The sequence below is a fragment of the Nelusetta ayraudi genome, unplaced genomic scaffold (genome assembly GCF_046127955.1).
Source record: "Nelusetta ayraudi isolate G7.1 ecotype Tasmania unplaced genomic scaffold, CSIRO-AGI_Nayr_v1 ptg000058l, whole genome shotgun sequence".
In the NCBI taxonomy this organism is placed as follows: Eukaryota; Metazoa; Chordata; class Actinopteri; order Tetraodontiformes; family Monacanthidae; genus Nelusetta; species Nelusetta ayraudi.
In genome coordinates this window covers 616,840-642,917 of record NW_027466108.1, presented here as the reverse complement: position 1 = coordinate 642,917, position 26,078 = coordinate 616,840, and the positions used below count along the sequence as shown (strand labels likewise).

Below are 26,078 nucleotides of genomic sequence, written 5' to 3'. Positions count from 1 at the left end.
AAGTTGGCATCTCAGCCAAGCCATTTGAGATTCAGCCTGCGTGTGTCTCCAAACAGCCCCGTGACTGCATATAAAAGACAGCCTGCAATCTCGGTAAAGGCCAACAGGGGGAAAAGGGAGCAACAGATCCAGAAGACAGCTAGAGGGAGAGCAGTGTTCCATAAATCAGGGGGCAGTGCTGCGAAGAGATGGAGAGCAATGCGGGGATGTGTTTACCAAACACTCTGCAGAGCCTGTACTGGAATTTGAAGGCCCGGCTTCCCTGCAAGGCCTCTTGTCTTCAAGTCACGCAACGTACAGAGAGGGATTTGCCGGCGCAGGAAGAATATTTGGCTCTACTAAACTCTCCCCAGCGAGGACAAGCTGAAAGACGGCGCTCAAGGTGAGAGAAACTTAGCATGCTGAGCAAGAGCAGCAGAGCCTGGCGTCTTCGAAAAAGCACGACACGCGAGCGAGGCAATTGAAAAAGCCTGCGCGAGCCAGGCGGCAGAATGGCAGAGGGGGGAGAAAAAAATACAGCGTTGTGGATTCAAACAAACTGGATTTCAGCTCTTTGCTGAACTGGCCTCTTCAGAAACAATCAAAGCCCACTTCTGCATTGCTGTTAAGTACAAGGAGGTGGAACTTCACAGTGTCTCCGACTGCTGCGTTGCAAAAGGCGCGCAGGCTTGCGTGGAGGACCTGAGAAGAAGGGAAACATGCGAAACGGGAAGGGGAAGGCAGGGAGGGGTGGGGGTGGTGGTGGGAGGGGGGGGGGGGGGGGTCTGAAGTTACAGCTGAGCCAACAGCAACAACTATTACATGACTCATCCCACATGTGCAGCCATGAATGGCTCAGGCCTGAGCCGAGGTGGACTCACTCGCGAGAGCCAAGAAGGAGCACAATGAGCAGTGCACACAGCTATGCAGGGGACACTAGGGAATGCTAACGCTAACCCTAACCTTGTGGCAGAACTTATCAAACATTAATAAGCAAGTTGTCTTATCAACTGTTACCCATTGCTACTCCGTTCGCCATGCTTCTGCGAGAAGTATCGTCAGAATCACCAGTTGTGGTACAGTTTGCAGTGTGCAACTTTGCTTTTCTTTTTTGATTGCATGCTGATAAGATCATTTTTCTGTGCTTGTTGCCAAAGCTAGAAGAAGAACCCGTCGGGTCGAAACGTTGCTCGGGCAACTTTTTTTCTCTTTAACCTGTCATGCAGCAATCAGCGAGTATACATGGCACTTCTGAGGCGGGTTTTTTTTGTTCTAAGGTTTATATTATTTTTGTTCCTGTGCCACAAAAAGACTTTCTTAGTAAAACAAATTAATTTTTGCCGCAAAGTACCTGGACTCTGCCTTCCTTATTACATATTAATTTGCAAGTTATCTTACCAACTGTTGCCCATTGCTACTCAGGCTCTTCCACTGATTTTTTTTCATCTCCCCGGTAAGGCTTTTAAAACGGTCCATGGTGCCTGTTTATAATTAAAGTTCCCCACCAAGACGTCGTTCCATGCGCTGAAACCCAGTTTAATGGCACACTGACCCAGAGACGCAATTAATGCTCACAAATCGCCAAGCGTCCGCCTGCTAGCACAGCAAACAGCGCGTGTGTGTATATATATGGCACGTAATAAACAGAGGGAGAGCTCACTTGAGACGAGCGCATACAAAACTCATCATCTCCAGGAACATAAGATTCCAACACAGCCGGGATAATAACCGGAAAGGGAGTTTGTTTTTTTTTCTTCTCCCCCCTCTCGTGCATCTCGTCAGGACTGCAGGCGTACATGTGCAAACACACTGCACCGCGACGCACGCAACGCACGCACGAAGGCAACGGCGAAAAGGTCCCTTTTGTCTGCTCAACACTGATGAAAAGCTACCCACGGCGAACTTCAATCACGTCGGTAAAATGAGTCGGAGACGCGCTGCAACCCCGACAGTGTCATTAAAACTGTCAGTCGCTCCCCTGGAGTTTGCGGAGGAGCCAGGGAGGGAGGGGTAATGGGGGGAGGGGGGGTGACTGCCCACGGCCATCTTCAGCACGCCGCGGAGCCTTGAACTAGACCCGGAGGAACTCCGGAGTCTCTCATGTGCTGAATTGTCTGACACAATCATAATGAAGCTATATGATAATAAATTCTGCTTTGTGCCTCCATAAACCTCCCCAAATGTCAGAGGCAGACAAAGGAATCAGGCACATTCCGACGGCATTCAGGGTGGGCGATGACAAACACCACGGCGTGAGGAATAATAGCTGAAATCTCATCATATATGTACCCCCCCCCCACCCCACCCCACCCCCCTACCGCCCTTCCCACCCCCACCCCGTGCAGTGAAACCAGTCTGGCGCACGCACGCACGCACGCACACACACACACACGCATACACGTACACAAAATACATGGAGCAAGATAAGCCTTAGCATGCTGTCAGGGGCTGCTGTGTGATTGGCCTCCACGGAGCCACTGCTTCTCTCATCATTAACTCTTCGGAGGATCACGCTACTCTAATCACACTAAGCCTCTCTGAATGGTGATGAAGTCAGAAACGTGCCCGCGCACACATTCGCAGGAGCACGTCTCGCAGCCAGCTCACTGTAAGAGTCAACTGGGACGCCTAGGTTTTTTTTTTTTCTTCTTTTTCTTTTGTTGGAGTTTCGGCGGAAAACTGGGAAGGTCTCACACCGTCAAGGGCAAAACTTCGCAGAGTTTGGTCACGTTTAAAGGGAGGGAATAGATGAAGGTCCGGATTACAATTAGACCTAAGGGTTTTTGACCACAACCTAAGCTGATCACTAAGCAGCAACACTCAAGAAATTGGGATTAAATTCCTCGCTTAATGGAATGGCACTGGTGGTCATCCCGTTGGGCGATTTTCTGCTTTGCTACCTTGATTCCTTTCAGCCATCTGGCAAATTATTCTCGTGGCCACATGCGTGAGCGCAAACCTTTGTGGGCCAAGGTGAGTCATGTTGGCCTGTTTACACGCTCACAGTGAAAGTGGTTTCAAAATGGCTCTAGAGCAGGGGTGGGCAAACTTCAAGAGTGGTGGGCCACAATGCCTTTTAAAATTTGACAGAGGGGGGCCGGAGCAGCAGCAGATGGATGGAGTGTTTTGGTGAGCCACCTCATAGGAGGAAGAAATATAAAAATTGAAAATGAACCAAAGCATTACAACAAAATCAGTGTCTTTGAAGCCCCAAATTGTTGAGCGCTTTATTGATATGACTCTTAAAACACTGAAATGGATGACATACAGCTATTTTATGAATCACTTACCATTAATAGAATATCCTCAAGTTTGGCAGGCCGGATTTAAAGGCTTAAGGGGCCACATTTTGCCCATGTGCCCTAGTTTGCCCACCCCTGCTCTACTGGTTTGCATACTGCAATTATTACTCACTTCTGATGATGAACTATTGTTTACAGTTGCACTGTTGCCTTGAACACTTTACAACAAATCCAAATGTTGATTAAAGAAAAGCAGGCATGGCTGTGCCCAGTAGAGCAGTGTGTGTTCAATTTGAAAAGATGACTTGCTAATGTGAATTTATCATTTGTAATTTAAGTATACAATGAGATAATGCGCTAGAGGAGCTTCAAATGATATGATGGACCGGTAATGTTTTTTTGCACAAAAATTATAGTATTTGGTTGTTTGGGCTTTACAGGCTAACGCCCCTTTGCTAAGTCAGTAACAGTTATCAAGATAAACAATAGTAATCATACTTGGCTAATCAAAGGCCTACAGCTGTGACCACTCGCATTGGCGAGGAACCTTTCAAAACCGAGTCTGCACAATAAAACAGCATAGCAGTCTTTACCTCTGAGCCACCAATTGAATATTTTACAACTTTTATTTCACTTGGTCCAATTTTCTATACAATGCAGCAACTTTAAGAGCCTTTTCCTGACGTTGATGAGTAGCCAGTTCAGGTCTGTCTCCGCGGTTATTTAATGCGCGCTGCAAGGTCAAGTATAAGGAGAAGCCGCGGGCCTCGGTCCCTGCCGAAGATGGAATACTTTCATTTCACTCACTCGGGGCCTCGTATTTTGTGTCCATTTTATTGCTTTCTCTGCACGCCTTCCAAAAAGACACATTCCACCTCCCTGCACAAAGACGGGGCCCGCGTCCAAGAGCGAGCAGGAAAAGGTCTGGGTACGGTGCCACAGGGACAGGAATGCTGACACTGCTGTAAGTCGGGACAAAGGCTAAGGATGGCGCGAGCGCGAGACGGCGAGAAAGAGAATTAGAAAACATCTCAGTGTATAGGCGTTGTTAGGAGGCTTTAGCCCGGCGAGCGGAAGGCGCTATAATCCCCGACTCTGGCGTGATGTCAGGGAGTCTTGTAGAAGGCCATTTCCTCATGCTGCAAAAATGCTGTCTCCCACAGCCCCGTGTGGGCTGCAGCAATATATAATGCAAACTTCAAACACTTGTAGCTGCGCTGACCTCCTGCCCTCCCCGGAGACCTTTCTCCTCCCCTGGCGATGCCGAAACCATTCCCTGGACACGCACTCCGACTAGTTCCAAACTCCTTCGCTTCGCCGGGCTTCACCTTCTCACTGAGGACACAACTCATCTGGATTTTTCCAGATGGGCGAGTCGCGAGGGCTGATCTGGTTCCTATTTTTGACTTCGCTCTTTAGAGATCTGAGCGGGATGGAGCACAGATGGAGGAGTGCCATTTGTTCACAAGGCGTTCTGTTTCAGTGACAGGATCGGGGGTGCGGGGAATAGAACGACGTGCGTCATGAGAATTAAAACACAATACAGGCCTTTCTTCTTCTTTGTTTTGTCTTTTGCAATATCAATATTTCATGGAAAAACAACAACAAGTCGGCATTCAATTCTAACCGGTTGCAAGTAAATTTGGAGTGATTTTTAGAATAATTTAAGAAATGACAAACACAGATAGCTTCACTTGCTGAACTGATCAGGCATTTATTTTTTAGCTCAAACCTCTTGGAAGTCTTTTTTTTTTATGTATCTATTTTACTGAACAGGCGAAGGGACAAAGCGGCACCCAGCTAAGGTGGAGGAATTCTGTTGAACAGCAGAAAAATACTGAAGGAGGGAGACGAGAAAAAGAATAGCAGACTCAGAGGTAATTGTTGACTTCACTGTAATAGTCTTACAATAGATAATGACTGACCCTGATCATCTATGGCTGACCTGAATCACATATCTCCCGAACACATGTTGAAAGAAAAGCCGTTGGTCAGCAGTCTCTAATCTGCAAAACCAGAGATATTAAATCCAGGCCAATTTATTAACACATGTGGCCGGTTTAAGAGGTAATAGGAAGTAATGTTAAGCAAGCAATTCTAATACATGACACAAAGATAAGGCTAATTTGTGAGATATTGAAGTCAGCAGGTAATGATTACCTACTACATGTCTATATGATGCTTTCTTTATTCTGTCTTTTTTGTCCCCATGCAAATATAGTGAAGCAGCCTCACACAATTAATTACGCCAAAACTGAAAACAGAGAATATTTAGTTCTCTGCCTTTATTCTTGAACGGGCTAGAGGCAATCTTAGAGGGGAATCTTATATTATATGGAAGTAACACACGATAGACCAGTTCTGTGTTGTTTTGCGTTGAATATTATTCACAGCCAAGAATCATAGTGAAGTAATCTGACTTTAGGTACCACAATCACAAGGTGACGCAGCTATACGCTAACCTCCGCTAAAGCAGCACAAGCATAGTCAGGAATTAAAGTAAAAGGGCACCAGAACTGCTTTTTACACCAGGCATGGTTTGAACTGCATTTTTTTTGGGATACATGCAGTTATATTATGGTATTCTAACGAGTGCCACGCTAATTAAAGCTCTGGCCCACTGGACTCTGTGTTCTGGCTCAAGTGAAAGAATCTGCAATTGTTGCCGCAATTGCACAGACCAATCAGCTCACGTAATTGTTCCGAAGTGGGTTCGACTCAGCCGTTGCCCAGAGGAGACTGCCGCTGTCCACCTCTGACCTCGGCTCCTAATCACCAATTAGCATGCAGTCTTTCCTGCATATTGGCGTAGGGCAAAAAAGAAAAGAAAAAGGCTTGGCAGCTCAGACAGCCAATTAAACGGGCTGAAAACAAAACAAAACAAGAAAGAAAAAAAAGTACGGCATCAACAGAATTAACCAACTTCGAAAATGCAAATGCACGCGGGGGGCTTTTGACGGCAGCCAGAGCAGAGCGGCTGCGGCTGAGGGCAGTTGTGCGGGGAGTTGCGCTGCCTTGGCTGCCCTCCCTTCCTCCCTCGTCACAACACTATCTCTTCACTGCGGGGCCGCTGACATGATTCACGAGCCAGAGGCCCCGATGTGGTACCGGTGGTGCCGGTGGCGTGGGGCCAGATGAAATCCCCCCTCGGTTGGCTAATGTGGGTTTTTCGCGCAGCGCCAGTCACTGTGGCTAAGGTGTCATTTCACACCGCCGCGCTAGAAATAGCTCTTACTGTAGCTAAATCGCACAGCCCCTCGTCGTCGCCGGGGACGGAGGCGACGCGGCGCACGCATGCAATTCCCCACGTCCAATAAACACATACACACTTTGCCCCCTCTCTCTTTCCTCTTCTCTTCCCATTTTCCTTCCCTCTCTTTGTCACAACCTGCTGCGCTCCCCTTTCCTTCCTCCTCGCAATCCTCCTTTCCCCCCCCCAAATACCTCTCTTTCCCATGCTGTTTCTCCTTCTCCTTCATTAAAATGGACTTCCTTAAGGCTCCATTCGTCTTGCTGACAGCTCAACTATCGATCGGACTGGGAACGGGATGCAGTTCCAGAGCTTTAAATGGCTATCTGGCCGGCGTAGATGAAGGCAAGGCTGCGCTGAGGTCGGAGGGGAAGGAGGACGAGGCAGTGCCAGGTTTAGTCGCGAGGCCTGCTCCTAGTTGGGATTCTAATGTCTTTTGCCACTTTGCCCCATTGCCTTATAATAATCAGTAATGGATTACTCCTTATGAGATCACATAGTGAATTAATCAGGCGGGCAAAAGCCAAAATGTTAACAAGCCTCCTTGGAACATTTGGAATGGCGCTCGGCTCAAACGAAGAACCACGCCGGGACCTCATCGGAACGCCGGCAGGAAGCGGACATGGCCTTGTTTCAGCTGGCTTCGCCTCGCCGCAATTCATTTCAATCAAAGCCACGCGGGGCGACGCTGACGGCTTTAATCGGGCTCCATCCCTTATCGTCAGCCGCTATCTGGGGACAATGAGCTGGTGCGTTTCTTCTTCATCCCTCTTCGCCGCGTGACACCCAGTCCCCCCCTCCCGAGATTGACGATCAGACGTTTGATTTTCCTAATGATTAAAAGCTCCATGGTGCGCTCGCCTGTCCTGTGGTTGCGGCGGAAATCCCAGAGAGGCCCCGCCCTCTGATGAGCACGATATGTCTGTCTACTGTCATCTGTAACCCGCGATGCCGTTGCCGGAGTGGCGAGAGAGTCTCTGGCGACCGTGTCAGTGTTTATTTGCGATGTAATCTGTCCCTCTGTATTGCCCTTGATTGGAGCGGCCGGGGAGGCCGAGACGGACAACGTGTAATATTCAAGACAAATTGCCCAACTTCCCCACGGTGAGCGCTTGCAACCGGCAACGAGGCACTGCAGCGTTTTGATGATGGTCTTGTTAGAGTACTATTAGCAGCAGGGCTCGGGATGCTCGGGTATCGACGCTTTAATCAGTAAATAGGAGTCCGAGCAGCCTTTAGAGCCGTGCAAAATCAATCCGAAAACCAAGCCCCTGACAGCAAATAGGCCTTTCAACGTGGCCGGCGTGAGCTCCTCGGAAAGGCCGCTCCCAAAGTGACGCGGTGGGGATTTGGTAAAACGGGCAAAGACAAACAGGGAAAGGGGGAGGGGTAGAGAGCTGAGACGAAGAGAGGCGAGGTAGAGGAGAGTCATGGGAGGAAGTGGCGGCGGAGAGACGAAACGTGGGGGTACTGAGAAGGGAGGAGGAGGAAGAGGAGGAGGAAGAGGAGGAGGAGAGGCAGAGAGCAGGAGTCGATATAACGGCAGTCATTCATCTCTCTGACAGCCTTCCGAACGCTCCGCCGCCGGGGGGAGACACTGAGCTGCGTCACCCCCCCCCCCCGCCCAAAATGCGGCAAATGCGCGCACAAGCGCTCGCTAACGGAAGACACGTGCATGCGTACGCGCGGACCTTATGATCCTCGCACATGCACACGGGGCTCCACGTCGCCGCTCAATGGTACGTCACAGGGCACGGTCACCCGGTGCACAGGCCATTACACAGCACCCCCCCGACGAGCACAAATCACATCCACAGACCGTCGGGCGTCCTCACACACACGCATATATGTGCTCTAACCACTGACACGCTGAGACGTTGTTGGATAAAATTGGTAATTCACCATCGCCCAGGTTGACAATTAGTGGTTGTCATTTTTTTTGGGGGGGGGGCAAACTTCCAAATATGCTTTGCTTGTTTCAGCTCTGCCATTTGTGAGGTTGCACTGCGTTGTTTCGCTTTGTCGCCACTTAAAAGAATGAATGAAGAGTCTCTCGGTTTTAATCTGTCGTGTGGACAGGGAGCAATTTAACAGGAGCACTTTGCAAATTCAGCCGACACTTTATGGAATAATCAATTGGCGGCGAAAACAAACAGCAGATTAAACAGTAATGACATTTTTCATCAGTCGCAGCCCTAATATGAATGCGATGGAACAATCGAATACCACTCCTGCGATGTCACATTGCCTTTGCGTCACTTTTCCGGCGACGCGTCACTCGCGTTTGTTCGCGGCTGAATACGTCAGAACCGCACCTCAGCCTAAAAACTGATATTGTCGGTTCCCACAATCGTCCCTCCAATGAGGCGGATTTATGTTAGTGTGGTTACGACATGTCAACACACACACACACACACACACACACACACACACACACACACACACACACACACACACACACACACACACACAAGTCCTTGTTCCCCAGTTCTGGTCATGGCCCATTGGCTGATGCCTGCCGTCCATCTCTCATGATTCATGGCTAAGCGAGCTGCTGTAGAGCGGTTCTAAACCACTGGGCCGTGGAGAGTCTGTGGGTCATTAAGGCGCAGCGGGTTGGACATGCTGTTAGAGCTGCTGCGGCATCAGCCGGCTCTGCGCCTCGCTCTCGACACAGTGGGAGGCGTGGGAGTACATCCCTATGTATATGGCACTCCTCCTTAAACTACTGGCAGAAAGTCCGGAATATTCGTCTTTAGGGGGGAACATTTGGAGAGAATGTACAAAATGAATGCTACAGCGATATCGCAACATGAAAGTAGGGCATTTATGCATGCAGTGGTAACTCAACCCTTCTACCTCATGCAGTGGTAAGTTATTCATCTCATCCAGTCTATTGAAACAACAGCTGACAAACACTGATGGCTGTACTGCAGCAAATGCCGACGTCTCAATAACTTGTCACTTGCTCTTTTCTGTTCGGTGCCTTCCTGGTCTCATGATGTCATGATTGAATACACACTGCCACTGAGCTGGAACATTTAGCGATCATCAATCATGGATCAGACACTTGCGTTTGTGATTTTTGCAGTCAATCACTCTGTCGGAGAACTGCCCGCTACGCAACAAGTGGTGCAATGCTGAACGCTTGGACAAGTGCGCTCAAAAAGTTTGGAGCAGGTCAAACTAAGTCCACCTGTGAAAGGTTGCAGTGCATTTTTACGTGCATACTGACATTTTGTCTGAGAGCCCATTTTGTGAGTAGTCTTCAGTGGGCGCATTAGAACGGTGCTAATACATTTGAGTTTGGCACTGATCTCTTTTTGCCTCTCCTCCCCATTTCAGCTAAAACAGTCGTCAGCCCCTTAATCCTCCCTCTTAATCAGCTAAGCAGTGGAGGCGATAACAGAAGCAGGGGTACCAAGAACCTCCCTGCCACCTTTGATTAGCGTGGCCCACAGAAAAGGGGTTGGTGGAGGCACATAGCCGCGCCTAGCCATAGCCTAATGACTCCTTAATGACTCCCATCTCAGCCCCTGTGCTGACAAACACTGACAAACCCTGACCCTGACAGAAGGAACACCCACTCTTAGCCCTCTTCTTCACCCCTTGTTAAGGCGCTCATCTCTCAGCCCAGCCGTCTCCCCGTACCACCTAGGGTCCGGCAGGAGCCATACCGCCGGAATACCAGCGGCAAGGTAAACATCCATGATGAAATAGTCCGTGTCACATGCAGAGTGAGGTGCAAACTTTGACTAGATTCCTTCTGGCAGATGGAGCGAGAAGGGAAGAGGGTGTAGATAAACAAAGTCTGCGTTAAAAAAGAAGATTGCAGTGGAAGACCAGTGGAGCCTGTGGAAAAAAAGGGTATCCGTTTACTTTTCGCTGAACGTGATTTCCATTTCAGCCTGGGTTTGGGGGGGGGGGGGGGATCGAGCAGACTTTTTAACATCACACAAGACATAATTACAAACTGCAACAGTGCCAACCAGACTCCGTTTTCCCCTAAATGCTCACACCCCAAATTAGGGGTTACCTCCTCTGAGTTAAACCTACTATTTGGGATGAAAATGTCCCAAACAAATAGAGGAACGAGGAAAGGGAGTTTCTGGAGGAAAAACATGGTTTAACATCTTTGTTTCAGGATCTTTGTTGAAGATGGTTGCTGTCGGGCCTCGGACGAAGCCAGGTGTGGAAACTGGGACGACGAAAGTTGGAAGCGATCCGCTCGGCTAGAAATACTCGGGAGTGTGTTTATGTTCTCGCCGCAGTATATATGACAGCTGAAAATCTGCTAAGAATATTTCCAAAAGGCAGCGAGCTAAAGAAAAACACTAACTTCACACTAGCCCATGACCTCACCGGTTTGGAGCGCGGCTCCCAGTCCCAGTCGTGGATGACAGAGCGCTCACTCTTTCAACCTTCTCCCAGCTCGGCCATCCTTTCTGGCCTGTTTTCTTTTTCTGCCGTTCCCTCTCCTCAAAGATGAATACCCTGGTCAGGTTCACTGTGATTTATTGGTGTCACAGAGTCTGCTGGTCAACAACGGGCAGATGGCCAACACAGGCTTTTTTCATTCATTTCACTATAAAGAGACACAACCGAGATGTTCTCCTGGTGTTTTTTTCTTTCCTTAAGAAGATTAAAATGGATTGCATGCATGGCTCTTTTACTGACATGACAGGAGCCAGGTAGAGGGCTGCTCCGTGATTTATTGAGTACACTCATCTGGAATCTGTTTTCTGTCTCTGTTCCTTTAATCGCACACGGGCCACCGCTCATCTTTTAGAAGAGACCAGTAGCTGGATGGAACCATGTTCCTATCTTTATTCGAGATCAGGCTCTTATCAGTTTGCGAGCGGAATGTATTTGATTTCATGTTCAGATTGTGTGACGCTGTCCCTCAAAACCCTGCGCTCACATTCAAATAGTTTCTGCTTGCTCTTAGATTAGCTTCGTTTCATCTAAAACTGCAGGCGCAGGCGCAGGCACACACACACACACTGATTATGGATTGCACAGATTTCCTTTGCTCAAGATTCAAGTGTCACATTTGCACTTGAGTACTCTCAGATTATTTTTTTTTAAAGTAACAATCCAGTTAATTTCCATTGGCCAATACAAGGCCAGTTGAAGCGCTCGTGGTTTGTACTTAGCATTCCAGTCAGACAGGTCCCCTTCACCAGGTTCGTCAACTCTTACCATGCAGGATTATTAAATAATTAAATTAAAAGTATTTGAAGTTAGACAATTCAAGTGAAAAGACAGTTTATTTACAGACTATCTATGATATTATGTGCGCACAGCATGATAGTACCTATATAACACAGTGCACTTCCGACACTTTATGTCGGCTCAGATGAAGTTGCCTGGCAATTCAGCTCATTAAGGTGCCAAGAAGTCAAGCAAACATGCCCACAAGGTAGGAATGAAAAATTGTATTGGTCCACTCTACACCTGGCCTCTCATTGGTTCACATACATTCATTCTTACCATCCCATTGGCACAAGTGTAATAGAATTATGAGTGCAGGAAATCTGTACAAGCAACCACATAGCCTTGAATAAAGTCACACAAATAGCTCGATAAGGCGAGACTGTTTTTTTTCTCCCGCCTTCTATTAGCAGAGGTAATGACACCCACGACGGCCTGTGTATACGAATGTTAGTATCACAGTGTCACAAAATTTGGGGTTGATAAGGGATTAATTTTTCTAAATGAGATGAGTAACAGTTGCATCATGTCATTTCCGGACAAGCATAAAGTTACAGTGTTTAGCTGTGAAAAATGATTTAGGGTGTTTAGGATTGCCTATCTGTTCATTACGTCAAGCTTAAGCTGATTTCCTATAAAAATGCCATTAGTGGGCCTGATTAATCTGCAGAGTATTAAACAGTCTATTAATAAACTATACATCAGGCATTATTTTGGGCAAGGACATAGAGGGCTGGTTTTTGGAAGAGTTACGTTTTGCAAATAAACTGTTGGAGGCGCCAAACTGCACATATCAATTTGTTGTTATGCAACAGATGCTGAACCAAAAAAACAAAAAAAAATGCTGGCAAGGGGGTTGGCTATACTCACAGCAAAACAACTACATACAAACACATGCTGTGCTATCTGTTACCATTTCAATCTTTTATCCCACATGATCAAAAACCTCAATCCGGATGGACTGAAAACCGACAAACCACATCACATCAAAGCCACATGGCCCGCCCCTTTCATCGTGTCAATCATATCACTCGACGCAATTTCAAGGGGATCCCGACCGCAGCACACACTGCAACTCCTGTTTGTTTCCGGGCTCGACATGTGGCACATATGCCTTTGTCGCTGAGCATCGGAGCGAATGCTGCATATTAAAGCCTTAAGCCTCGTCCATCTCAGCCTGTCCGGATCGTAGGCCGCGCACTGGAAATCCAGTCAGGAACAACATCCTGTCTCCAGGCCTCGAGGAAGTGACCTCAGCTTCAGAAAAAAAGGCCAGATAAAACGCTCACATCAGAAAGGAAAACAACAGGCCTGGCCGTAATGAGCTATCCACCAGGCTCCAGTGTGTTCTGAGGGAGACCAGGTGGTGTGACACGCATATGACTCTGATTAGGGGGCCTTCATGAGGAACAAGAGCGGAGGAGGGGGAGGGGCGTGGGGGGTTGGTGGGCCAAGCAGGGCCAACGCGGACGTTTGGTACTATGATGCAACTTGGAGAGGTGTTCAATGACCTCCGTCGAGCCCCGGGAACACTTACGAGTGGCCCGCAGCCATTTGCGCGTAGCGCCGGGGTGAGAAGGGGAGGTTCCAGCCAGGGTATTGTTTTTCCTCTAAGAAGCAACATGTGAGTAGCATTAGTCTCAGTGGCAAGAGAGAGAGAGAGAGAAAAAAAAGAGACAGAGGTTCACGATAGGCTGCAGCAGCCCTATAGCGGTCCGTGGTGAGCAGTCAAACCCTCAAAGCAGACTCCGAGGACTCAGCGTGACACACTGAATCACACACATCCTCCGACATGACAGACGCTGGGCTCCGAATCAAACTTCTTGCTCCGAGTGCATCTTTAAACTCGCAAAATTGGGTGAAGAGGAGGAGGGAAGGGAAGGGAAGGGAAGGGAAGGGAAGGGAAGGGAAGGGAAGGGAAGGGAAGGGAAGGGAAGGGAAGGAAAAGGTAATGGAAGGGAAGGCGAGGTTGTCAAAGGCCTGGCCTCATTCTTCAACTGTTAGTTTCACCCTGGCGCATTGTGCTGGCGTCCGACTGGACTGTTTAAATGTCTCCTGATATCACTGGAACACAAACAAGCGCGGCCGCCAGCCTGGTGGAGAGGATAAGACACGAAGGGGAAACGGAGGCCATTCTTCTCGCGCTACAGGATTTGTATAGGAACAAGCACCTGTCAAGCCTCCCCCTCCCCCCACCACCCACCGCCGGTCCGGATGCAACAATGACCACAGAGGAGGACAGACAGAGGGCACTGAAGGGTAAAAGGAAAGTGGATCTGTCCAACCGACTAATCCCCACCTCCTCCATCCTCCTCCCCAGGTCTTTCTTCGCCTCCCTCTCCTCTCTCTCCTCCTCATGCCCATCAAACAACTTCATCCGTACACCCCCCATCCCCCACCAACTTACAGCTACACGGATCAGAAAACATCTGCATAATATCTGCATACAAGGTGCGCGTCGGTAACAAGGTGAGCCAGCTGCTGAGGCTATCCTTTATGGCCTTGACTCGTACAGCCTCCTTCCCCATCACCTTCACGCGTTCCCACCCCCCAACCCCGCCAAAGAACTAACATGACATCCGTGTTTTTAAATAGACAAGTGCGGCACCATCTCAGTGTCCTTCGCACTCCTCCTCCTTCACGTACCCTCCAAACAGCCGGGCCGAGAGGAATGCTGGGCACAGCACAACCTACCGGCCGCAAAAAATAAAACTTTTCGACCTTGATTCATCATCCTCCGGTATGACAACTCCCTCCCAAAACCCTCCTCCATCCATTTCCGCTCGGCGTAATTGCTTCCAAATCCACAAAGTCGCCCCTTACCTCTCTGTCCTTCAGCTTCATGGCCAGGACCAGCTGGTTGCGGTGATTGGTCAACGCCTCACGGTAGTTTCCCTTGGAGAAGAATGCCGAGCCCAGATTCCCGTGGGCACGGCATTCCCCTGTTTGGTCACCTGGAAAGAAAGAAAACGACTGAAAGGAAGGATATAAAAAAAAAGGACAACCACAGTTACTTGTAGTCGTGTTTATTTGCCGCTGTTGAACGGCAACGTGATGAAGCACGTCCGTGCCAGCGTGGCCTTAAAAGGGAAAGTGTCCGTTGGATGTTCTCCACAGTAGAGCAGCTTCCCTGACAGCTGGTTTGGGTGGATCTCAGTGCTCCGGAGGGTGAGAGGGGAGAGCCTTATTATTTCTGCCCGACAGAGAGGCCCCACGGACGGGGCCAAAGCAAAGCACACAAGACTTCGCGCTTCACCTGGAAAGCTGCAGCTCCTTATCTCCAGCTGTTCTGACCAGTCATGTGTCAAACTGTGTGGGGGGGCGAGAGGAGCGGAGCCAGTCTGTGCTACTCTCCTGTTTGCTATTTTTCCCCGTGCCCCTCTCTCTATCTGACCACAATCATAACTATTTTCTTTCTCTCGCTGTCTTCTTCCTGAAGCTCTTGCAGCTACGTTGTGCATCCATGCTTACAAGAGTGTCTATTTTAGAGCGAAGAAACTGGTTGAATCCTATTATTTTCATGGAGATGTAAACTCCCTCTCAGACATGGTGCGAGATTTTCACGTGGGGGAAAAACGACTTGTTGGAGCTCTAGGTAGGACAAGGACAATCTATGGGAGGAATCACATTAGCAAAAAAGCTATACACACAAGGATACCCAATGTCAGCTGATTGATGTGTATGTTGCACTAATGCCCATATATGGACAACAAACTCGTTTTCAGAACACTTGAGTGTAGCTCAATGAACTAGTGGTGTAACTCATTAGATATACAATGTTACTTACTTAATTGATATGGTGTTTTCAAATGAATGCTAAAGACGGCAGGATGTTATTTCTATTAACAGTGTGGACAATGTTTAGTAGCTATTATGTCAGTTAAGCACTATGACATGAGAACGGGTGACGCTGTTAAACTGAATGTTGTCCCAGGTGCGACTGAGATGAGTTCATCATGCAACAGTTGGACAACCAGTCTGAAGATGACACCGGTTCTTCAAGTTTCTGTATACCGCAGTTCACAATGCACCAGCGGTAAGACGCCCGCGCAAAAGCAGCGAACTACACAACTTAGCATCACACAGATCTTAATTATGTTAGAATAATTACACAAGAGCCCCCGCAGCACACTGTCGGGTTTCGACGCAGTGCTGGTGGGACTTGGCGTTAGGAAACTATCATAACACCAGTGAGGTTGAGTTGTACATACAGTTGTAACTGCATTGCACTATTTGGCAGCACTCATAAATCTCCAATCCAGATTCTTGACGGTCATTGAATATATTATAATATAAAACATTAGATTACTAACAATAGGTTAATTATGTGGACGCCTTTCATCTGAAGGTCCGCAGTCATGACCCAGTTGACTGTACAAACAGAAATAGACCAATAGAGGTGGAATGCCAGATTTATGAGGAACTAATGTCTAACTAATGTGAAAATATATTGATTGCAACTGATTAGGTAGAGATTTTATGAATAATAAGGCCACTGCCTTGATCTCAGTGTGTCACTGTGTTTATTTGTTCATTTCCTGGCCTGTTGGTTTGATATGAGCTCGCTCACTTACTCAGTATCCACTTTGTTGTTGTGTCTTTTAGGTATTTTATCTTCTTTCATATCTTCCACCAAAAATCAACCCCCAGCCAAATAAATAGTGAAAATACCCTCCTATACCAAGCCTTTTGTCCCACTTTGTCCTCCTTACCTAAGGTCTTTGCCACCTCCAGGTCTTGCTGCATGTAGCCAGTGCTCTTCTCGGTGTTGCCCAGGGACCAGTGAGCGCTGCTGAGGGCTGAGAAGACGGAGCCACGTAGCTTCAGACTGCATGTGCCGATCTTCAAAGCGGCTTCCAGCACCACAACAGAGGCCGTGTGGTGGTTGGCTGTCAGCAGCTCCTGGCCAATAACAGACACCACCACAAAGGGACTTTTGTCCAGCTTCATCTTTTGCAGCTGCTGATACGTGGGCTCCAGAGACTCTGCGAGGAAAGGACGAGAGCATGTCGCACACATTAAAACAAAAAACAAAAGACTTCATAATATCCCAAAACATAACCAAGTGTTGACACGGCGACTGGCGACAGTATCCAAATGCGACTGCAGTTAACTGTGTTCAGTGTTTACAACCTGGGCGACGGCGGCTGCCGTCTGAATTCAGATTGCGCTTTTCCCTGGCAGTGGTGGCGTCTGCACTGCCAGGATAAGCATCGCCTCCAGCTTGGCTGAGTGACGGCTTTCACTGACAATTTGACAATAAGTCAACATGTGAGCGATTTGTGTGTGTGTGAGTGTGAGTTCAAGCCATGCTAACAGGGTAATCTCGGGCAATTTTCAACAGCACTGCAGAGAACTGGCACTTGTTTAGAGCACTGTAGGCATCTGTCTTCACAGGCCGCACAGCAAAATTATTTTTTCTGTCCTCTCCCTGCGTCTGTCGATTTCACCGGCGAAAGAGAACACGGAGGGCCGAATGGGTTTTTGAGAGCGAGTTCTGGGAGCACTGGGAGAACTAATGTGGCTAATTCACCACAGTAGCGGCGGCGGATGAATGCAGAGCAAAGGAGACACACAAGGTGACCTTTGAAGAGGCTAGAAATGCACACAATGACATAAATCAATGGTGGGCCACCCGGGATTTCGGGGATGCGCAGCCCCTTCAGATCGCAAAGCCCTCTGGCAGACGCCGGCATCGAACAACAGGGGCAAGGACACACCCAAGTCTGTGTGTGTACGCACATCTACTGACGCTTTGCGCGTATTGATGCGCAATTGCATTCCGGTATAGTCGTGCATCTTGGGGATGCTTAATTCTCCTGGCCCCTGAGGCGCAAATATTTTAAGCACACTTGATTCCAATTAGGTCAAATCTCATTACACACGCCTGCACAGTGTTTCAACGTCGGCACTATCTTCCTGTTCTTAATTGTGAATAACTTGGTGCGAATTCTACATTTAACAGCGAGGTTTCGGAAGGGCTGCCAGTTTTGACAGATTTTTAGAATGCGGCGTTGGTACCTGCGCAAACTCCACTGTTCTTGGAAATGCACAGTAAGACTAATACAATGATACCCACACACAGCACACACACACCCACACACACACACACAAGCGCACACTTTATGCAATAATAACCCACACGCGCACTCAAAAGGGTAACTGATGATACACTTTCAAGAGCGCCGCTTCTGCTCCAGCAGTTGGCAGATGTCGCGCTTGCAGGGACGACGCGTGCACATAATATCTATTCATAGCTTGTAATTGCCTTCAGAGTGTCACCGAGAGCTGACTCATAAATCAAACATTGAGAGCGTGCCCCCCCCCACCCACCACCCACCACCACCACCTTTTTGTTTTGTTAAAGAAAAGGTGTCATGGCTGCTGCCTCCATAAACATGCAGTTATGACAACATCCGAGTGCGTTGTTTCATATTCATTCTCAGTCACGCGCGTAAAATTGAATGCTAAAGTGCTTCCCTAGGTAGGCGCCCGCCCCACACACACACCCACACACACACACACACCTTCTTTGTATGATTGCGCTTACAGTCAGGGCCATATTACAGTATAATTATGGGCAGAAATACATAACTGCAAGCCACAAGTAATATTCTTGTGTCTGACACCTCATTTTAATTAAACCTTGAAGCACATCATGAACTTCTCCATCTGCCATTCAGGAGACAGGTCAACTACCTTGAAATGTTATTCTTTAGAATTGAGAATGGATCCTTCTCCTGCCATACAGAGACACTGGGTAAAATGAATAAACTGTCCTATTTGGTTAAAGTGATTGTAAAATGTAGTGGTCTCACATTGTGGCTTTCTGTGTTCGTATTATGAAAGCGCAGACACGTCCGACCAGCATCCTAAGAAGGATGTGGCCAGTGATATGATTTATATTTGTCTTGCAGACTCCATGGGAAAATGAACACCAGAAATGCCATGCAACAATGCGGCATGTCTTCAAAAACTGAGTTCTCACCATGGTACAAAATGGGTCATCTTAGCAGAAATACTCTAGAAGTTGCTAGTAGCTAAGAGGCCATGTCAGATAGGAGCATTCACCACTCTGGCAACAGGGTCCAGTGTTTATTTTGTTTTGTTTTGTTGTGGGTTTTGTTGCATACATTATGTGCATATTTTTCATGGTATGCAAATCAATTCATTGTTGTTTTTTCATATTCCATGATATTTGCTCACATTAAGCAAAATACAAAGAGTGACGCTCTTTGCCCTCTGGATAACACTGTAATACTCCATTCATTCCTTCTAGTAGACAGTCTTACTTTCTTGTCTCCTCTGGGAAGGTTCAGCTCGGTTACCCAGCAGCCCCTCTGGCACTTGTACTGTTTAAGAATTAAAAGCACTTGGCTCAAAAGCTCCTCAGCAGGACACGTCTTAATGACCACGGGCCTCAAATCTTCAAGTTAAGAGAAACAGTCAAGCCTGGGTCAATAAGTGCCACGCAGTGAAAACACGTCCTCTGTGGTTCACAGGGAGGTCTCCACATTAAAAAAAAAAGACAAATTAAAAAAATATTTCCCACAAATGGAGCCACCACATTCTCTCACTGGCCCCCAAGCAGCTAAATAAACGGGAGAACTGGACTTGGGCGATTAGCAGGAATATTACCCATGTGATTACTTTACAACGTAAACCATAGATGCCAACAGACAAAACAGCGAGTGGCTGATTTCCCAAACTTCGCTCTGTGACTCAGACGGACGTTGCTGATGTTTGGGGGAAAAAATGTTACCCACCGGTTTGCGTTACTGGCCTTTTGTTGTGGGAAAAACGGTGCGAGTCACACGAGAGCGAGGCAGCTGCTCGACTGTGAAATCATAAGGGGAGGGGAAAAAAAAAACCTTGATCTGCGCGGGAGCCATTGAGTCAGGGAGTGACGCTTGAATTGTATATGACACACTGAGAATTGGAGGATGATACGTATAATATTGAATTCGCAGCGGATGCACAGCGAGGTCTGATGAATTCACTTTACGCTGTGTCCTTGAAGACATCTGACTTGATATCGCTCTGCGGGGTTCATTATTTGCCTCCTTCCTCCAGTCTAATCTATTTGTTTGCCTATTTCTTGCGTGATGTCATCAGATGGATTTCTCTGCACTGTGGCAACCCCCCACTTTCCCCCCGCCCAACACACTCGCGCACACGCGCACACCCACACACACACACACACAAACACAAAATATCAAGTTGCTTTTGGATAAATGTAAACATCGCAGAGCGCCGGCGAAGAGTATAAATGGCTGTGATGAGTTAGCGCCGCAATCACAGCGAGATACAATCAGCCCTTTCTTGGCAACATCGCAAGCAACATGGAGTTGACGCACTGCTGGGAATTAATAGTGTGTACGCAACTGGAAAACTTAAGCGCAATTACAAAAGCATTACAACCTTTTAGGGTCATTAGCATGTTGTATAGACTAAAGAAAACAAGGGACAGACCCAGTGGATGCAGCGAGGCCGTGCAGGCTGATCTATAGCACTGGCAATCGCCTTTTGTTGCGGTTCACGATGTCGAACGAAGGCCATTTACTACTTAATTACGGTTGGGCCGCTATCTTTTCTTGGCTCCTATTGGACGCTTTATCGCAGAATAACTTTTTCATGCTCACGCCACGGCGTGTGTAACCGTGGAAAAATGCAACACAATGAACATCTTGCAGATCAATGTTTAAGACCTCAGATGAAGCCTTTCCTACGATACAATCAGACTCTGATCAAAGTGACTGACGGCATCCTTCGGGACGGATGAGGCAGAGTGCCGGCTATGAAAGAATGGAGTGCAGGCTTGTTTACAAGGGCAGCTGCAGCAAAGGCCCAACATTAGTAGCATCGAACCCTAACCTGAACCCAAAAAACATGAGAACAGTATGTTCCTAAGTACTAGAACAAAGTACACAAAAGGTGAAGATTGGCAAGTTTTTCATATTTCGAACAGTGACATTGATGAAATCATTTCATCAATGAATGTAAAATTTTTCTCCTGGCACACAATGGGCATGTCACGTGATTATATCTAAAATATCATTCATGGATAAAGACAGATGTAAAAAAGCAACCTGTTCATTTTTAAACAAATTTAAAGAACTGAATGCTTACATATGAAGTGTGTGTGAAATCGGCCTACATTCTGTCCTTTCTGAAGCTGCATTTAGATCCAGACTTTTAAGATATGCTTCTTATTTTTTTCTATCGATGTACTTCTAAGGTCAAAATAACGGCACTGGCTGAATCAGAGCAGGATCAAACAGGGCCGGCACATTTTCTTTTCCTCTTGTGAAACACATTCACAAGCGCTCAAGCTTGGGATAACACTTCCTTGTCCAAGGAGAGAAGGTGCCGCCTGTCTACCTTTCACTTATCGGAGGACTTTGCTAAGTAACACTGATTATCCTCCCCGTTTGCTGGCGTAACATTGATTATCGTCCCCCTGTGCCAGGAGTCCCTCTGAGAGGATCATTGCTCCTAATCCTTTGACCTAGCTACCTCTCCTATACACCTTGGATTAGGTCCTCTGCTGGCTGCCTGGCACGGCGGGAAACAGGGTAAACAATTAAGAGATTAAATGGCGAGGACTAAATGTTGGTCTTCCCCCGCCGAGAGGATCCATTGTGGTCCGTGATGCTCGGGTCTGGGCTCACACCCAAACCGCTTTCTTTCTGCGGCTCGGCTGACGGGGCTCATACGCTCAGATGGGCTTTCCCTTCTTTATTCCCTATGAAAAAAATCCTCATACCTTCGCATTTTTCCCTCAAATATTCAGACGGGCCTCGATGAAGCGTTTCTTCACTGAACAAAGCCCATCAGAGTTGCTGATTTCAATGCCCAGTGCGGAAAATGTTTGGGTATTAAATTGCGGGGTCCGCGTTTCACTGGGTAAAAAGATGACGTAAAGGCGGGACAGCAGATGACTCAGTCTCCATTGGTAGTCAGATGTGTCCAGATCTGAAAAGGATCAAATCAATTGCAGCGGTCATCTGTGGGAAAAATTGCTGCCAGGTTTGTTGGAGGCTCATTAAGCCGGCCTGCAAAAAATGACTCACGGACAATCAGGTCATTGCAGTTGGCCGATACGGCAGATAATAATGCAGAAAGAAAACACTTAAGCAACAATCTTGGCTTCGGACGGCCTTCTTACAAATCCACTCGGCTTTAGGGAAGCGGGGGAAAAAAAGGCTTTAGACAGGGGCAGACGCAAACAATGGCATTAGTGTTGGATGCTCATTACGATAACAGGATATCTCTGTGTGTGATCAACCCAGCTGACAATGAGATACGCTGAAGCTGCGGGCGTCGGCCTCGCCATCTCCGTTTGGGTGCGTGACCCAAGCATTCAGTCACAAAGAAGCCAAAGACGGACAAGACGGACGGACGGACAGCCCGTTTGATGAGCGAGCGGGGATAAACTGGCAGGCAAAGTCACCTCAACGCACACTGACGGCCGGAATGGGAGGATGCGTCTGACAGCCGAGCAATTGAGGGACTAAAGCAACGTGGGAACAGCAAACCGTACACAGTGGAATAAAATAGTAAGTGGAACGAAAGCACAGTGTTTCACTTTCAAGGTAGTATAGCATGAATAAAAAAACGGGCTTTAGAGAATGTGATCACGTTGAACACGATTGATCCTGACACAAAAGGTTAAATCTACAGGAAATAATCCCTTGAGACGACTTGAGTTATATTCTGTGAGAGTCAAAAAACGAATAAACGGTCACATCGGCATCAACGCACTTTTCTTTTTCTTTGTCATGATAAAATCCAGCATCAAATCAAGGTTTGAATAAAAGACAAAATGTGGGTCTATTTACTTGTTTAAACGACAGCCTTTTTAGAAGCTAGTGTGTTCCGCAAATTATCTTTTTTCTCCTGAAGCCGAATCTTAGTAGGGACTTGACGAAACCTTGAGATCGTCACACATACAGACATTTAGAACATCATCAAATGTTGTTCTACATAAAGTGTTGTCTCCCAGCTGAACACGTCAATCGTGCAGCAACTGTTGGTGTGCTTTCACTTTGCCTTGCATTGCACCTTTTTAATCAAACCTAATAACCGTTACCATTCCTCCATCGTCCTCCATCATCCTACATCCACACAGTTGTACAGAGTTATTTACCTCGCAGAGGCGACTTCATGGCGGCTTCCACCATTCCCACCAGTAGCTGGAGACTCTTGGGATCCTGGGCCAGCCCGGAGGCGAAGGCGGCCAGTGCGTCGGCATGGCGACCAAGGTACTGAAGGGCAACACCCTGTCGGAAGTATGCCTGTAGAAGGAGGGAGACGAAGACGAGGGTTAGAGCTCTGCGGCATATGTTTACACGCACACATCAGCCGACACTCATTTCCAGCCATTTGCATTTTTTTCCACATGGGCAGTTTCTTGAACATGGCACCTCTCTCCATTGTGTTCCCATAATAGAGTGATGACTGGGTTTTTGTACTTGTTAATTGGATTATAAGTTTTACATAAACGTACATGTTGAACTCTGGCTCACTGCGTTCGCAGGAGCAACTACTGTTTTTCAATCCTACTTTTTTTGTTTCATTTTTTTTTTCTGCCTCGGTTTGCTGTGGGAGAAAACCGGCACGCAGGCGGAGTGCTGGGAATCGTGTTTGGCTGAGTTGGAAAAAAAAAAATGGCTACAGAGAAAGGAAAAGAAAAGCGAGACTGAGAGAGGTCTTCTTGGTCTAGGCGGTGTGCAGCCCAGCAGGAGCGAAAACATAAATACTTGAGATTGTGGAGTCTCTTTGCTCGCACACATTTATAAAACAATAACTGGCTGTTTTTGCAGCGTCTCTGCATCAGATGTACACTTGAATCATGCTTTAGATATATGACTGGCTCTTCAAGCCGGCGAAAATTAACTGCATTTGTCATCCTAATCACACTGTTCAGAGCATAAAAAATGCACGAGCGCTGGGACAGAGAGTGAATGCGGCTGCTGACATATGGCATCTTTTTTTTTTTATATAAGCAAAAAAATGTTTTGGAACATTCCTGAGCCTGGAAACTAAAACAGACACAGTCTCCTCATTCCAAAGTCCCATCAATAACTCAGTGAATGTGTTTGGATTCACCCAGGAAAAGAGATGCTTCATCCAAGCTAGCGTGTGACTCACTGTGTTTGTGTCTAAGGTCTGATCAGACAATTATTCTGGGCCCGTTGTGAAGTCTGATTCCGTTCCAAGTCTGCCGCTTCAACCAAGAGGGCGCTGTAAATGGACCCAGCCCATTACTCACAATCCAAACCACTTAAATGCCCTCCAGTGAGAGCAAAATGTCCCCCCCACGTAGTTATATCTGGACCTGTGTTTTGGAAAAACGCAATTCCCACAAATCGGGTAAATGTGGTGAAATAATAAAAAATCTTTGCTCTTAGGGTATTATTTTTTTTCTTTCAGGGTGTTTAAGCCTGAGTGGGCAGTGGCAGTCTGGCCAACTCGTCACTGATCAAGCAGTCACTCCACTCACAGCTTCCAAAAAGTGACACAAGGGCTAATTTGCCATTAGCATCTCAGAGGCCCTTTTCATTAGTCTTTTTTGCAGCTTCTCTGTTAGCACGGCGACAAAGTGAGTGAGGCGGGGAGGATTAGGGAAAATGAGACATGACAGTGAATTTATAGAGACCAGTAATTAATTTTGCGTCTGTCCGAGCCCCCCCGCCGACTACCAATCTCCCCTCAGATCTGCCGTCGCCCCTCCACATATTCTGCCTCCCTCCGCCTGCATCACAACTCCATTGGAAATGATGAGGACGGAGATTAGATTCAAGGCATTAACCTTTGTTGCAACACTGATATTATACAAGGGCCAGGCCGGCTGTCCGCTCAATATTAATTGCATCTCGTGCGGAGGAGTTTGGGCACCCAAACGTTTTGCCCAGGGGAACAAAAGACATTTAAAAGCACTTCTCCCTTTGATTAGATTTGGCCTACAACAGGAGTGAGTGCCTGGGGATCTCGTTTTTTGTTTTCTTTCGTATGGCCCAACTGAGACGACCGCCGTAAAAGGACAAACACACACATATATGCACACACACACACACACACACACACACACACACACATATACATATATATATATACATATATATATATATATATATATATATATATATATATATACACATATATATATATACATATATATATATATATGTATATATATATATATATATATATATATATATATATATATATATATATATATATACATACATAGCGTATTCAATTATTAAACAGCCACTGCACACCAAAATATTAAATGTACACACAAGCTCTAACCCCTGCCTTTAATAACTCAACAAGTTTTACTAAAAATGACATTACAGTAGTTGACACCGCTACGTTCTGCAGTATAGGGTTGGCACGGCCCAGTGCATAAGAGGTTGACATTTAAAGCTTGGCAATCAGGACGGCTACACTACTGGCATGAGTCATCCAATGGGAGCATACAGCAAGATTTCCCCCCTGCATTCTGATCCTTTTCTTTTTTTTTAAATTCATGCTTAACGGGATATTTTCTAAAAACACACCAGAAATTTCGCTTGGAGCTGCTGCCACAGTGATTAACACAGCCGCAGCTTAGCATTAGAGGAAATGAGGGGGCTCCTCAGATTAACCTTGTCCTTGTCAACGCACAACACTGCATGCACAATCGACCGCTACAAGTCACTTTCTAATCTTTCAGCCCAAAAAAAACAACAATCTTAAACGGGTTCTGGAAAGTCATCCAGAGGGCCGTGATTTGCAGACCTCCCTGGCACCAAGTCAGCAATCTTATGATATTTTATGATATGACATTGACAATCCAGGATTTAAATTTTTATATATATTCTATGTATGTATATATATAGATATAGATTTTTTTTTCCCAATGCACTGAACAAAATCCAGGTTAAATTATTGAGCCTCCCTCCATCTTCACCTCCTCTATTTAATGCAGCAATGTGCTGATACCACAAAAGAGTGCAAGGAGTGGGAAGACTTGCCGGTCTTACCCGTGGGTAAATTCTGGGGATTGGAAGAGCGCATGTATCTAGTTGTGCATGCATGCGTGCGTGTGTGTGTGTGTGTGTGTGTGTGTGTGTATGCGTGCATGTGTGCGTGAGCGCGTGCATGCATGCGTGTCCGTAGGAAAGAGAGGGAGAGGCTTGAAAACACATATGAATATGAGAGGGGATAAAAGCTTTTCTTGTTTCTCGAACATTTTAATATTTCATGAATGTTGTTTGATGTAGTTTTAAATATTCATGTTTTTATGCTTAGGAGGAAGAGGGAAATGATGCAAAAAAAAGTTATTCACTCTAGTACGCCGTGCTGTATGCTGTGGGGAACCAACACTCTCCCAACACACACAC

The 26,078-nt window shown here is 46.9% G+C and overlaps 1 protein-coding gene across 3 annotated transcripts in view; it reads right to left on the bottom strand.

Annotated features, from left to right (window-relative positions):
- LOC142896975 (tetratricopeptide repeat protein 28-like) overlaps nt 1-26,078 on the bottom strand; it is a 186,768-nt gene that overhangs the window by 51,843 nt on the left and 108,847 nt on the right. For all 3 annotated transcript variants that reach the window (XM_076038959.1, XM_076038960.1, XM_076038961.1), the window contains 3 exons: nt 22,835-22,982; nt 16,398-16,670; nt 14,509-14,639 (listed from right to left, as the gene is read on the bottom strand). In XM_076038959.1, coding sequence (XP_075895074.1) covers nt 14,509-14,639; nt 16,398-16,670; nt 22,835-22,982 — 552 coding nt within the window. The remainder of the gene's footprint in view (nt 1-14,508; nt 14,640-16,397; nt 16,671-22,834; nt 22,983-26,078) is intronic.